At 41.5% G+C, this 15,904-nt stretch overlaps 1 protein-coding gene across 1 annotated transcript in view; it reads right to left on the bottom strand.

The window, feature by feature from the left end:
• Positions 1-15,904, bottom strand: part of GRIN2B (glutamate ionotropic receptor NMDA type subunit 2B) — a 794,048-nt gene that overhangs the window by 92,616 nt on the left and 685,528 nt on the right. Inside the window, exons 8-10 of the mRNA XM_073644181.1 lie at positions 7,316-7,469; positions 6,992-7,117; positions 4,565-4,794 (exon numbers count right to left, since the gene is read on the bottom strand). Coding sequence (XP_073500282.1) covers positions 4,565-4,794; positions 6,992-7,117; positions 7,316-7,469 — 510 coding nt within the window. The remainder of the gene's footprint in view (positions 1-4,564; positions 4,795-6,991; positions 7,118-7,315; positions 7,470-15,904) is intronic.

Here is a 15,904-nt window from a genome sequence, read left to right as displayed (position 1 = left end):
AAGGTCCTGGAGTGGCCTAGTCAGTCTCCAGACCTGAACCTAATAGAAAATCTTTGGAGGGAGCTGAAACTCAATGTTGCCCAATGACAGCCCGGTTTCTGTACCAAATATTAGGTTCTGTTTTGCTATTGTATCACATACTTACTTCACAGTTGAAGTGTACCTACGATAAAAATTACAGACTTGTCCATTCTTTGTAGGTGGGAAAATTTGCAAAATCTGCAGTGTATCAAATACTTATTTTCCCCACAATAGATAGGTAGAGTGGCATGTAAAAGTTTGGGCAGCCGTGGTCAAAATTACTGTTATTGTGAACAATTAAGCAAGTTGAAGATGAAATGATCTCTAGAAGGGCTAAAGTTAAAGATGACACATTTCCTTTATATTTTAGGCAAATATATATATATATATATATATATATATATATATATATATATATATATATATATATATATATATATATATATATATATATATATATATATATATATATATATATATATATATATATATATATATATATATAGTCATTTTTTTCCCCATTTTAAAATTTACAAAAAGGAAAATGGGAGGATGCAAACGTTTGGGCACCCTTGCAGATTTGTGCGCTCACATAACTTTGACCAAGGTTTTCAGACATTAATTAGCCTGTTAGGGTTATGGTTTGTCCTCCATCATCCTTAGGAAAAGCCAGGTGATGCAAATTTCCCAGCTTTATCAAAACCCAGCCTCCTCTAACTTTGTGCCAAAAAACAGCAGCCATGGGTTCTTCGAAGCAGCTGCCTAACACTGTGAAAATAAAAATGGTGGAGACCCACAAAGCAGGAGAAGGGCTATGTTGCCCTTTTCTCAGTTGGAAATGGAATTAAAAAATGGCAGTTAACCGTAACAGTGGAGGGCAAGAAAAGGTCTAGAAGACCAAGCAAAATTTCAGTGAGCTGCTCGTAGGATTGATAGAAAGGCAAATCAGAACCCCCAATTGACAGCAAAAGACCTTCAGAAAGATTTAGCAGACTCTGGATTTGTCGTACATTGTTTTACTGTTCAGAGACCCCTGCACAAATACGGCCTTCATGGAAGAGTCATCAGAAGAAAATCTCTGTGGCATCCTTACCATAAAATTCAGGGTCAGATGTATGCAAAAGAACATCTAAACAAACAATTTTGAAAACACGTCCTGTGTCCTGTGAGGTTAAAATAGAACTCTTTTGCCACAATGATCAAAGATATGTGTGAAGAAAAAAGGGCACTGAATTTCAGGAAAAGAATACCTCGCTAACAATTAAGCATGGAGGTGGATCAATCATGCTTTGGGGTGGTGTTGCAGGCAATAGCACATGGAACATTACACAAGTAGAGAGAAGAATGGATTCAATGAAATTTCTACAAATTTTGGATGCAAACAAAACACCATCTGTAAAAAAGCTGAAGTTGAAAAGAGAATGGCCTCTACAAATGGATAATGATCCTAAACACACATCAAAATCCACAATAGACTACCTCAAAAGGCTCAAGCTGAAGGTTTTACAATGGCCCTCAAGGTCCCCTGATCTGAACATCATTGAAAATCTTTGGTTACATCTCAAAAGAGCAGTGCATGCAAGACAACCCAGGAATCTCACAGAACTGAAAGAATTTTCCAAGGAAGAATGGATGAAAATCCCTCAAACAAGAACTGAAAGACTCTTGTCTGGCTACAAAAAGCATTTACAAGCTGTGATACTTTCAAAAGGGGTGCTACTAGGTACTAACCATGCAGGGTGCCCAAACTTTTGCAATGGCCCATTTTACTTTTCGTAATTTTTAAAAAGTAAAAGATGAATATATATATTTGTTGCCTATAATTCAAAGAAAATGTGTCATCTTTAACTTTAGGCCTTTTAGAAATCATTCCATCTTCAACTAACTTAAGGCTATGTGCCCACGATGCAGAAATGCTCAGGATTTTTTCCTGAGCGTTTCAGCATCTCCCTGGCAGAAAAAAACACATGTGGATTGTACATGCGTTTTCCTGCCAGGGACATGCGGAAGTGAAGCGTTCTTCACTTGCATTTCCGCATGCGGGTTGACAAGCGCTTTCCAAGCGATTTTAGCATCACTTGGAAAGTGCTTGTCAACTTGGTCACACTATATAAATCCATGCAAACAGCATGGATTTATATAGTGTGACCAAGAGAATGTCAAAAAATAAAAAAAATAAATGTATACTCACCCTCCGATGGCCCGCACTGTCTTGCTTCACCGTCCCGGCTGCCGGCAGCGGTGGCTTGAAGGACCTGCCGACGTCAGCGTCGCGTGACCCGTCACATGACTCTGACGTCAGCGAAGGTCCTTCATTCCATCGCGAAGTGCCGGGAAGCAAGGAGGAGCGCAGCGCGGGCCGCCGGAAGGTAAGTATATATTTATTTTTTATTTTATTCTTTTTTTACAACTTTTTTAATGGTACCTGGGTGTGGATGAGACTCTCCTCTCCTCTACACCCGGGTACCATCCGCACATTAGAACGCGCCAATTACGCAAGTACAGATGCAGTCTTGCAGAATTGGCGCGTTCTAATGCAAGTCAATGGCGGCGAAAACGCAGCACTTCCGCAAAATAATTGGTAGTGCTGCGTTTTTTTCCGCAATGATAATCCGCAGCGGAAATTTCCGCAGCATGTGCACAGCACATGCGGATTATCATTGGGGAACATTGCAGGCCTTCTACCATGCGTTTTTAATGCGTTTACGCAGCTGCAAAAATGCTGTAGAAACGCATTAAAAACGCATCGTGGGCACACAGCCTAACTGCTCACACTAACTAATTTTGACCAGGGGTGGCCAAACTTTCACATGACTCTGTAGATAGATAGATACATACAGTGCTGGCCAAAAGAATTGGCACCCCTGCAATTCTGTCAGATAATACTCAGTTTCTTCCTGAAAATGATTGCAATCACAAATTCTTTGGTATTATTCTCTTCATTTAATTTGTCTTCAATGAAAAAAAACACAAAAAGAATTGTCCTAAAGCCAAATTGGATATAATTCCACACCAAACCTAAAAAAGGGGGTGGACAAAAGTATTGGCACCCTTTGAAAAATCATGTGATGCTTCTGTAATTGGTGTAATTAACAGCACCTGTAACTTACCTGTGGCACCTAACAGGTGTTGGCAATAACTAAATCACACTTGCAGCCAGTTAACATGGATTAAAGTTGACTCAACCTCTGTCCTGTGTCCTTGTGTGTACCACATTGAGCATGGAGAAAAGAAAGAAGACCAAAGAACTGTCTGAGGACTTGAGAAACCAAATTGTGAGGAAGCATGAGCAATCTCAAGGCTACAAGTCCATCTCCAAAGACCTGAATGTTCCTGTGTCTTCCGTGCGCAGTGTCATCAAGAAGTTTAAAGCCCATGGCACTGTGGCTAACCTCCCTAGATGTGGACGGAAAAGAAAAATTGACGAGAGATTTCAACGCAAGATTGTGCGGATGGTGGATAAAGAACCTCGACTAACATCCAAACAAGTTCAAGCTGCCCTGCAGTCCGAGGGTACAACAGTGTCAACCCGTACTATCCGTCGGCGTCTGAATGAAAAGGGACTGTAAGGTAGGATACCCAGGAAGACCCCACTTCTTACCCCGAGACATAAAAAAGCCAGGCTGGAGTTTGCCAAAACTTACCTGAGAAAGCCTAAAAAGTTTTGGAAGAATGTTCTCTGGTCAGATGAGACAAAAGTAGAGCTTTTAGGGAAAAAGCATCAACATAGAGTGTACAGGAAAAAAGAGGCATTCAAAGAAAAGAACACGGTCCCTACAGTCAAACATGGCGGAGGTTCCCTGATGTTTTGGGGTTGCTTTGCTGCCTCTGGCACTGGACTGCTTGACCGTGTGCATGGCATTATGAAGTCTGAAGACTACCAAAAAATTTTGCAGCATAATGTAGGGCCCAGTGTGAGAAAGCTGGGTCTCCCTCAGAGGTCATGGGTCTTCCAGCAGGACAATGACCCAAAACACACTTCCAAAAGCACTATAAAATGGTTTGAGAGAAAGCACAGGAGACTTCTAAGGTGGCCAGCAATGAGTCCAGACCTGAATCCCATAGAACACCTGTGGAGAGATCTCAAAATGGCAGCTTGGAGAAGGCACCCTTCAAATATCAGGGACCTGGAGCAGTTTGCCAAAGAAGAATGGTCTACAATTCCAGCAGAGCATTGTAAGAAACTCATTGATGGTTACCGGAAGCGGTTGTTCGCAGTTATTTTGGCTAAAGGTTGTGCAACCAAGTATTAGGCTGAGGGTGCCAATACTTTTGTCCGGCCCTTTTTTTGGAGTTTTGTGTGAAATGATCAATGATTTGATTTTTGCTTCATTCTCTTTTGTGTTTTTTCCTTGCAAGCAAATTAAATGAAGAGAATAATACCAAAGAATTTGTGATTGCAATCATTTTCAGGAAGAAACTGAGTATTATCTGACAGAATTGCAAGGGTGCCAATACTTTTGGCCAGCACTGTAGATACATAATAGATAGATACAGTAGATAGATAATATACACAAACATTTTCCCTTCTTTCATGACCCACCTTTTTATCACTGAGACCAGACACCTGGTCCACATACTCTTCTTGAATCATGAAGGCAGCAAGGTTGGCTGTATAACTGGCCAGAAAGATCACAGCGAAGAAGGCCCAAACCGACACCATAATCTTACTTGTAGTTCCCTTTGGATTTTGCACAGGCACAGAATTGTTGAACACCAAGCCCCAAAGTAGCCAGATGGCTTTGCCAATTGTGAACGAAGGACCACCCGGCTCTGAAGATGAAATAGAATATAAGATTAGAAGTTAGATACTTTTAAACTGAATGTGATTATTATTCTCCAAACTAAAGTTTATACTTAGAGGTAAGTTGAAAGGGTTTTTCCTCATATCAATCACATATCACCCTGGTTTTACAATTAAAAATGCATTACGACGACCCTACTGCTTAGTTATTTTTCACATTTCATTACTTTACAGACCATGACCTGTACAACATTAATGATGCATTTAATTTAATACCAGCCCAACAAAGCACAGTAAGAGCCTGATACACATCTATAATGTGACTGCATAAAATTATTTATTAGAACTTCACACCCAAAAATAAGGAACTCATATTTGCTGTATTTAATACACTGAGTCCTTCTTGTAAGGGTAGGTTCACATACGGTGTTTTTTATATAGAAATTATTGCAACTGTCCGATACATCTCAATGTGACTGTCTGCAATACATGTACTTGCTGCAAAACAACCCTTAGGCCACAGCCCCACTATCAGTATTTGGTCAGTATTTTTTCTCAGGAGTGGGAGCCAAAACCAGGAGTGGGTGATGAATGCAGAATTTGTGACTTGTTTCTAATATACCTTTTCTCTGATTGTTCCTCGCCTGGTTTTGGCTCCCACTCCTGAGAAAAAATACTGATCGAATACTGACCAAATACTGATAGTGGGGCCGTGACCATATAATGTAACTGAGAGGAACAGCCTGCCACGAGAAGTGGTGAATTCTCCTTCAATGGAGGTCTTCAAACAGAGGCTGGACAGACATCTGTCAGATGGTTTAGTGAATCCAGCATTGAGCAGGAGGTTGGACCAGATGACCCTGGAGACCCCTTCCAAGTCTAACATTCTATGATTCTATGATTCATCAAAAAAATGCAAAAACAATTTTGAACTTTTTAGATGCAGTCTATTGGCTTTATAAAGCTCCAACAAAGAAACTACAGACTACTGACTGCATGTCAACCTGAGGCTACGTTCACACAATGAGTATTAGATTTTCTGTATCATTTCTGCACTTATTGGGTAAACTAGATTACTTGTGTTTTGTTTTTTTTATTGTGTTTGCAAGTGCGTTTTTTTACTTGCGTTTTTGACGCTGCCGATTTGGTCTCTTGTTGGTTTTGTCATGATTTAGTTAAAGCTGCTTTGTCCTATTATTTGGCTTTGACAAGATTGTATTGGCAGTTGTGTGCAGATTATATGTCCAAAATGGAAACAGACTAAGAACTCATATGTGTTTTTTTACTTGTTTCTTTACTTGTGAATTTCCCGCATCTAATGCAAATCTATGGTGAAAATCAGCACATAAAACTTAGTGTACCCACAAGAGAAATTGACATGTTGGAGATTTCAGACACGTACTGCAGGTCAGTTTACGCAGCATAAATATGCCTTTTTAGATATATTTTCAGAATGCTGCTTAAAAAAAATAAGGTTGACAACACGCGTTAAAGGGGTTGTCCAGGACATTTTATTATTTTTACTATGGGCCTAAAAACTAACAGGCTGGTAGTTGCTAACAGGGGCAACTACCGTATTTGCTCGTTCAACCTGCTACCGGCTCAGAGAGAGCACAGACCGCTTCTGCCAGTGATTCAGCTGCTCAACGCCAACAGAGCAGCTGTTCTTCTTCTGGGCTGCTCTGTCGGCAGGGCGTGACTGACGTGACATCATGCTGGTTGACAGCCGGCTTCCCACAGTTAGGCCGCAGGGAGCCGGCTGTCAATCAGCATGATGTCGGCAGTCACTCCCTGTCAATAGAGCAGAGCAGATGAGAAGCCTTTGCTCTGCAGACACGATATCAGTAGAAGCCTGCAGGAGCAATATATGACCGCTTTGTGCCGGCAGAGATCGGTGCCGGGCACAACAGGCAGAGTGTTCGCAACCGCCTGTCTGTTAGTTCTTCAGACCACAATAAAAAAATAATAGTTCTGGATAGCCCCTTTAATTAAATGTGTGCTTTTCAAATATTTGTTTCCTAATGATATATTATACAGTTATATATTTGCTTCAGTTTGTATGTAATTGGTTGATCTTCTAAACTGCATACCGGTGATAAATGTGAGAAAATGCTTCCTCTGTAATGAAAAACAATTTGTAGGATTTTTGATAAGAATACTGTATTAGATAAGAACAATTAAGTCACAATAAAAGTTTAATTAATTAACAGTAAGTGTTCTTCTCACCTCGGCCATCTGCAAGGCACCTGTTGTACCCCACCGGACTGAAGTACTCAAATACAAACACCGCCACCGCAGACACTATCAGGAGCATCACAAACATCATGACCCAAACATCGGCACTGAAGGGCTCTATAGAAGAAAGAGAACGTTTTCCATTAGATGATTATAGGTTAAGAGTAGATAGAGGAATGGAGTAAGGAAAGAGCTGGAAGGAAAAAGTATGGTGAAGGTTGAAGAAGTCAAGAACGTGGGCATATTAGGATAGAGAAAAGATAACAAAAAATATAAAAGCATAATATTACAAGAAATGTATCTTCTGTGAATTACCAAGAAAAGCGGACGGAGAAACTGTTCCATTGCTTCTTGATACCATGACACTTATACCAGTCTCTATAAATGGCACTGAAAAATCCACTACTTCTGAGCGCTCCTCATTGATGGTAAGGGACCCAACAGCCATGTATGCTCGTTTCGTCACCACCTAATGGATAAAAAAAGATGATGAAGCTATAAGAAACATAATGTGATGAACAGAAGTAATCCAGAGGAGGTAGAGACGTCTAAGCTGGACTATGAGTCACAGGGTTCCCTCTCCAGGAAAAAATAATTTACCAAAAAGTTAATTATTACAATTAGAAGACCGAAGTGATCCGTTCCATATCAGAAAGTGGTGGCACTTTGCTAGGATACACCATCTCTAAATGGGGTTCAGTGACCTGTAAGACCCCCACCGTTAGAGAATTGAGGGACGACAGAGTGCAGCACCACCCTTACAGTTTTACCTTTGCACAGGGGTGTTCACTAGTCACCCTTTGTATTGCAGCTCTTTTAAAATCAATGGGACCAGCTGCAGTTACCGGCACAGGCTGAAATTGGCTGAAAGCGCTGTGCATGGGAAAACTGAAGTAGACACAGAGCTAAAGACGCACTGTGACCCCTTCATTATCAGAATCAGAAGATATGGACCTTTTTATTTGGTGCTAATTTTTATGGTCTTTGCCAATACGGTGTACTTCTCAGGATCCCCTGGGGCGTGTCTTTAGGATGCTCTGTATTATTTTCCTGTTAGCTTTGCCCCTTTGGTAAAGACCATACAAATTAGAACAAAAAGCCCATATCTCTAGAACTGTACGGTGGATTTTAAAATTTTGAAAACTTGAAAACTCATCGGAGCAGCAAAAATAAGAGAAAAAACACTTTTGACAGGTTCTTTTTAAATAATGACATATATTAGCGGTATGTCATCACTTACTGAGATGAGAATCTCTTGTCAGGGGTGCAAGACTTGTCTACATGCATTTTGGCTTCCTTATATTCTTATATCCAGTATTATTTTCTCATTGACACAATGTGTTTCTTTTCAAATGAGTTGTGCATGGATTTAATAGTAAAAGATCTTGCAGCTCAGAAGTATATAGTAACAAGAAATATACAGGACAGGAGAAGTCCTGATGCCTCTATCACTTGGTGTAGGACAATGATCGACTACTTACATATGAGTGGCTCTAAGATTAAACCAGTGAAAGAACAATTGACCAAAATAAACCTGCATAAATTTAGTACAAAAATAAGACCCAGAAAAAGTTAATTGGAAATATCATTATGGATGAAAGACAAAGAGGAAGCGGAAGAGCAGCAGATGAATGGATACAATCACATAAATCAGGAACGTGCCAATGAGGAGTCCACAGAGAATACACCATGTTCTTTTTTTGTGTGATGCAATTTAATAAAATTTACAATTTTATTGAATTAGGGGTAAATTAAATAATATCTTAAGGGAAACTTGCCTTAGTAATCAATGTTAGCATTCTGCCATCGCCAGATGTATTACTGTATAAATCTAAAATGGGTTGTCCACTCCTGGGCAGCTTCTTCTTAATTGCTTAAATGACCCACATAAATTAAAAAACCCGTATACTTACTTTCCAGACTAACACCACTCCTGCGACATCGGCATTAGGAGTCCGGTGGTGATTGGCTACAGCAGCCAGTTGCCATAATAATCTGCTGACATCATAGGAGCGGTGTCATTCCAGGAGGAATGAATATACTTTTTTATTTTATGTACGACATTTAAAAGTGCTGGCCCCTGCTTTTTTTTTATTGATGGCTTATTCTTATGATTGGCCATCAATACATGATCAGTGGGGGTGTGACACAAGGCACTCCCGCTGTTCCTGGTGCCTGGAAGTTCAGCTTCTCCATCATTTTATTGAGGCTGTGGCCGGGTACTGCACATCCATCCCCTATTTTTTTGAATAGGGAGTGGATCTGTAGTACTCGGTGGTGGCCACTTTAGTTTTGATAGAGCTGCTGTGTTCCGGCAGCTTCAGAGAATGTCTGGCCTCTGTCAGCTCCGATAACTGAAGATCGGCAGGCAATCAATAAAAAAAGGCCATCAATAAAAAAGTAGAGGCCAACCTCTTTCAGCAATGAAAAAGGCGTTGTCCAGTAGTTGACAACCCATTTAAGAATGGGATGTACAGTGCCTACAAGTAGTATTCAACCCCCTGCAGATTTAGCTGGTTTGATAAGATGCAAATAAGTTAGAGCCTTCAAACTGCAAACGAGAGTAGGTTTTATGAACAGAAGCATAAATCTTACAAACCAAAAAGTTATGTTGCTCAGTTGAATTTTATTAAATTTTAAACATAAAAGTGTGGGTCAATTATTATTCAACCCCTATGTTTAATATTTTGTGGAATAACCCTTGTTTGCAATTACAGATAATAATCGTCTTTTATAAGACCTGATCAGGCCGGCACAGGTCTGTGGAGTTATCTTGGCCCACTCCTCCATGCAGATCTTCTCCAAGTTATCTAGGTTCTTTGAGTGTCTCATGTGGACTTTATTCTTGAGCTCCTTCCACAAGTTTTCAATTGGGTTAAGGTCAGGAGACTGACTAGGCCACTCCAACACCTTGACTTTTTCCCTCTTGAACCAGGCCTTGGTTTTCTTGGCTGTGTGCTTTGGGTCGTTGTCTTGTTGGAAGATGAAATTACGACCCATCTTAAGATCCTTGATGGAGGAGCGGAGGTTCTTGGCCAAAATCTCCAGGTAGGCCGTGCTATCCATCTTCCCATGGATGCGGACCAGATGGCCAGGCCCCTTGGCTGAGAAACAGCCCCACAGCATGATGCTGCCACCACCATGCTTAACTGTAGGGATGGTATTCTTGGGGTCGTATGCAGTGCCATCCAGTCTCCAAACGTCACGTGTGTGGTTGGCACCAAAGATCTCGATCTTGGTCTCATCAGACCATAGAACCTTGAACCAATCTGTCTCAGAGTCCTCCAAGTGATCATGAGCAAACTGTAGACGGGCCTTGACATGACGCTTTGAAAGTAAAGGTACCCTACGGGCTCGTCTGGAATGGAGACCATTGCGGTGGAGTACGTTACTTATGGTATTGACTGAAACCAATGTCCCCACTGCCATGAGATCTTCCCGGAGCTCCTTCCTTGTTGTCCTTGGGTTAGCCTTGACTCTTCGGACAAGCCTGGCCTCGGCACGGGAGGACACTTTCAAAGGCTGTCCAGGCCGTGGAAGGCTAACAGTAGTTCCATAAGCCTTCCACTTACGGATGATGCTCCCAACAGTGGAGACAGGTAGGCCCAACTCCTTGGAAAGGGTTTTGTACCCCTTGCCAGCCTTGTGACCCTCCACGATCTTGTCTCTGATGGCCTTGGAATGCTCCTTTGTCTTTCCCATGTTGACCATGTCTGAGTGCTGTTCACAAGTTTGGGGAGGGTCTTAAATAGTCAGAAAAGGTTGGCAAAAGAGATCTTTAATCCACACATGTGAAGCTCATTATTCTTGGTGCCTGAACTACTTCTTAATACTTTAGGGGGACCAAACAGAATTCTTGTGGTTTGAGGGGTTGAATAATAAATGACACTCTGAATTAACTTTTAACGTTTTAAAAAACAAAACAAAAAAAAAACAAAAACAATATTAGCTGCAGTGCATTTCCCACTTCCAGGCTGATCTACAGTACAAATGTCACAATGCCAAGTTAATTCCGCATGTGTCAACCAGCTAAATCTGCAGGGGGTTGAATACTACTTGTAGGCACTGTATGTTAATAAAGATCCAATGGATAATGTTTCTCCTGGTGGAGAGCGACATGCCGGTGTGAGAAGACTTATAGGTCATGCATAGTCCTCTGGGAAATTAAATATGCAAATTGTCTCTTCAGAGAGAGGAATTGAACTCTAGCACCACCTACTGGAAGTAACAACCCTAAAAGTCAATAACTTCACTTTAAGGAGAATTGCCACATGACTTAGGATGAAAACCAAACCAGAATTTCTATTTGCAGACACATGTTTTGGGGTGTTAGTCCTCCTCAGTCATTAATTCCTTCCTACCAGCATTTTTCATTTCTTCACTTTCTTGTTTTCCTTTCAATCTTCCAAGAGCCAAAACTTGTAGCTTTTTTCCTTACCATTGCTGCATTATGGATTGTTTTCTGTTACACAAGTAATAGTTTTGAATGTCCCCATTTATTTATCACATGATATACTAAAAATTTTAAAATATATATTTTTGGGGGGCATTGGAAGAAAAAACATAATTTTACCATTATTGCTTGGATTTCTTTTTTACAGAATTCACCGAGTAATAAAATAGAGGGGTAAAAAATTACATTTTAAATTTATTCTGCAGGTCAGTACGATTATGGCGATATCAAGTTTTGTGTGAAATTATGTCCAATTTGCCTTTTTTCAGTTTTTTTGTGTTGTTTCAATACACACAAAGGAAATAAACATGTGTATAACAAAACGTGTGTAATTGCAATAATTTTCTGGGAGAAATACTTAATTTTCTGAAACAATTTCAAGGGTGCTAACACTTTCGGCCATAACTGTAATGCCTTGTGACATGGTCTCCATCATGGTGGAAAAAAGCATTGTTTATCACCAAATTGCTCCTGGATTGTTGGGAATAGCTGCTCTTGTTGAATGTTTAGCTTCCATTCTTTATTCATGACAGTAGAGTTGGGTGAATTTATTTGAATGGAATTAAATTCTACTTGAATTTTACAAAAATCTATATTCTTCAGAATGCTGGTTTTGGGAATTTGTAGAAAAAATATAATGAAAAACTAATTCTCATCTCACTGCTCACCTACTGATGACCTTCACTGCACGCTCTCCCCCATGTGGTCCTCTGCATCTTTTTTTACCGCTACCGCGTGCTGAAATCCTGAAATAAATTTGCTGCAAATCAAATTTCCTATTAAAATCCAGCAGATCTAGAGAGTTCTGCAAATCTGCTCATCTCTGCCTGGCAATATTCTTGTGAGTCCACTCCCTTGGATGAAAAGTAACCCAACACATGAGTTGTCTCAGGATGCTTTACTATCGGCATAGCTAAGGACTCATGGTAGCGCTTACCTTTTCTTCTCTGGACAATCATTCTTAGAGATGTACCAAATAGTCTGAAGGGACATTCATCAGACAAAATAACTTTACCCCTGTCCTCTAAAATCTACTCCCTGTACTTCTTGCAGAATGTCAGTCTGTCCTTGATGTTTTTCTTGGAGAAGTGGCTACTTTACCACCCTTCTTGACACTAGGCGACTTCTCACTGTGCATACAGATACACCTGCTGCTGCCATTCATGAGCAATCTCTGGTGTTGAACCAATCCCATAGCTGAATCCTCTTTTGGATACAGTCCTGGCACTTGTTGGACTTATTGAGCACACTGAATCCTTCTTTGCCACAATTGAACCTCTTTCTTTGAACTTCTTATTGATCCAGTCAGTGGCGTACCGCCAATGGCGGAAGGCCACGCGACTGCTATGGGGCACGTGAGCCGGGGGGGCCCCCGCCACCACTCCTGCATCGGGCCCCCGCCGCCCCTCCTGCATCTGCCCTTTCCCTTCTCTGGCCAGTCAGCGTTGCACCCCCCGCTCCGCATTCAACTGTATCGGCGGGCAGATGCAGATACAGTTGAAAGCAATGATGGGAGGAGGGAGCGTCATCTGACACTCCCTCTCCCATCATTCCACCTCTGCATCTGATGCAGGTCACCGCAGGTCCGGGCGCTGGTATATGCGGTGCTGGGACCCATCGTGATGAAAGCCAGGGAGACAAAAAAGGAGCTCCAGCAGGTGAGACAGTGCGGCAGACTACAGGACCCAGGAAGGCTCCGAGCATCTAGCACCAGGAGCGACCGGAAGCGGCATGTCCCAGAATCAGGAGGATGACACCGGGGGCAGCAGAGCCGAGCTTGTCCTAGCACTGTAGCCGCCTCCACTCTGCTGCATCTGCCTGACTGCATCATCCGCTGCTGCCTGCAAACTCCCGGCAGCTTCTACTGCCCCCTGCCTACACTGCACTGCTTCTATACTGGGGTCACACAGGGCGCAGGGTGGGGAGGAGGGATCGCACACCTGCTGACAGCACTCACAGGCGGCAATCCCCAGAATATCCCCCTCTAAAAAAAATATACAGCGGAACTGTGTGTGTGTGTGTGTGTGTGTGTGTGTGTGTGTGTGTGTGTGTGTGTGTGTGTGTGTGTGTGTGTGTGTGTGTGTCTGATGTGTCTGCTGCTAGAACTCTGTGTGGCATTGACCTGGTCTCTAATCTGAGCTGCTGTTAACCTGCGATTTCTGAGGCTGGTGACTCGGATAAACTTATCCTCAGAAGCAGAGGTGACTCTTGGTCTTCCTTTCCTGGGGCGGTCCTCATGCGAGCCAGTTTCTTTGTAGAGCTTGTTTCGTAAAGTAATGATGGCCACTCGTTTTTCTTTACTTAGAATTTGTATTATGGCAAGAAGAAAGCAGCTAACAGTCTATTCAGTAGAAATATCAGCTGTGTATCCACCAGACTTCTGCACAACAGAACTGATGGTCCCAACCCCATTTATAAGGCAAGAAATACCACTTATTAAACCTGACAGGGCACATCTGTGAAGTGATAACCATTTCCGGTGACTACCTCTTGAAGCTCATCAAGAGAATGCCAAGAGTGTGCAAAGCAGTCATCAAAGTAAAAGGTGGCTACTTTGAAGAACCTAGAATATAAGACTATTTTCAGTTGTTTCACACTTTTTTGCTAAGTATATAATTCCACATGTGTTAATTCATAGTTTTGATGCCTTCAGTGTGAATGTACAATTTTCATAGTCATGAAAATACAGAAAAATCTTTAAATGAGAAGGTGTGTCCAAACTTTTGGTCTGTACATATATATATATTTATATTTATATTTATTTCTCTTTCTCTCTCTCTCCCTCTCTTTTTATCTTTCTCTCTCTCTCTGGCACAAGAATGGGCATTATTGAAAGGGTTAAGTGACTTTGGGCCACTGATTTTACACTGCAGACACACAGATCATGATGCCCCACATCGCAGTGCACTATACTGGTGGAGGACCATGGGGAGTGCATTATACTCTGTGGAGTGTGAAGGTTTGTGTGGGGGCCATTATACTGTTTGGAGGGCTAGTTCGGGCCATTATAGTGTATGTAGGCCCATTATACTGCATGGAGGACTGTGTGGGGGTCACAGTTGGGGTCACCATTCTTTGCCTTGGGAGTTGCGGTGGGTACAGTAGGGTCATTATACTGTGCATGTGGAGGAATTCACCATGGGGGTATAATACTGTGTTTGGCAGGCACTTTTGTTGGCATCATACTTTATGGGACAATGAAAAAGGGATCTGGGACTTCAGCAGGGGGGAAATAACTTTGTAAAGGTAGGAGAGATATGGTATTCTGTGACCCCAACAATTATTTACATTTTTTTGTTGGGGGGGGGGCCCCCAATTAGAACTTCTGCTATGGGGCCCCATGATTCCTATGTACGCCCCTGGATCCAGTAAATGGTTGATGTAGGACAATCTTACAAGCAGCAATGCCCTTGCCTATAAATCCCTTTTGATGCAAAGCAATGATAACCGCATGTGTTTCCTTGTAGGTAACAATGGTTAACAGAAGTAGACAATGATTTCCAGCCCCAGCCTTCTTTTTCAGCAAACTTTAAAATCTACCAGTCAGTTTTTATAATTCAATCAAAATGACAGTGATGTCAGCTGCCTTGTCCTTGTTAACAGTTTCTCCTGAGTTAAAGAGAAGATCACTGAAATTATGTAAGCAGGTCATTTTGTGGCAGCCCTGAAATTCAGTGGCATTGGTGTTTTTGTGACTAAGTCAATTTTCATGGTAGGGAATGGCTTTGGAATTTTTTTTCACCTCATCTGCTCACTCTTCATAACACTCTACAGTTAATGCAAATTGCCACTATAAAAACTGAAAAGGAAACTTTGTGAAAACCAAACTTTGTGTCTCAAAATTTTTGGCCAGGAGTGTATACCCAAAGTTGTCCACAGGTACTAATCCTCCACACCTGCCATAAATACAGCAGTCAGTAACCTGTGTACAGCCAGCACCATACACACCACAGAAGGACCCAATATATGGCCAGCACTATGCACACTGGATACACAAAACCTGCATTATATGCAGTATACGACCAGTATTCCAGCTTGTACCCATCCCCTAAAGCCATCACATATACAGCAGCCAGAAAACCATGTCTAATTCATACCATGCATGGCCACAAGGCAGAAAACATGGTCAGCACCACTTACAGTACAGACCAAAAGTTTGGACACACCTTCTCATTTAAAGATTTTTCTGTATTTTCATGACTATGAAAATTCTACATTCACACTGAAGGCATCAAAACTATGAATTAACACATGTGGAATTATATACTTAACAAAAAAGTGTGAAACAACTGAAAATATGTCTTATATTCTAGGTTCTTCAAAGTAGCCACTTTTTGCTTTGATGACTGCTTTGCACACTCTTGGCATTCTCTTGATGAGCTTCAAGAGGTAGTCACCGGAAATGGTCTTCCAACAATCTTGAAGGAGTTCCCAGAGATGTTTAGCACTTG

This window comes from Phyllobates terribilis, unplaced genomic scaffold (genome assembly GCF_046119375.1).
Source record: "Phyllobates terribilis strain yellow unplaced genomic scaffold, ASM4611937v1 Scaffold_8__6_contigs__length_399053987, whole genome shotgun sequence".
Classification (NCBI taxonomy): Eukaryota; Metazoa; Chordata; class Amphibia; order Anura; family Dendrobatidae; genus Phyllobates; species Phyllobates terribilis.
This window is presented reverse-complemented; position numbering and strand designations above follow the sequence as displayed.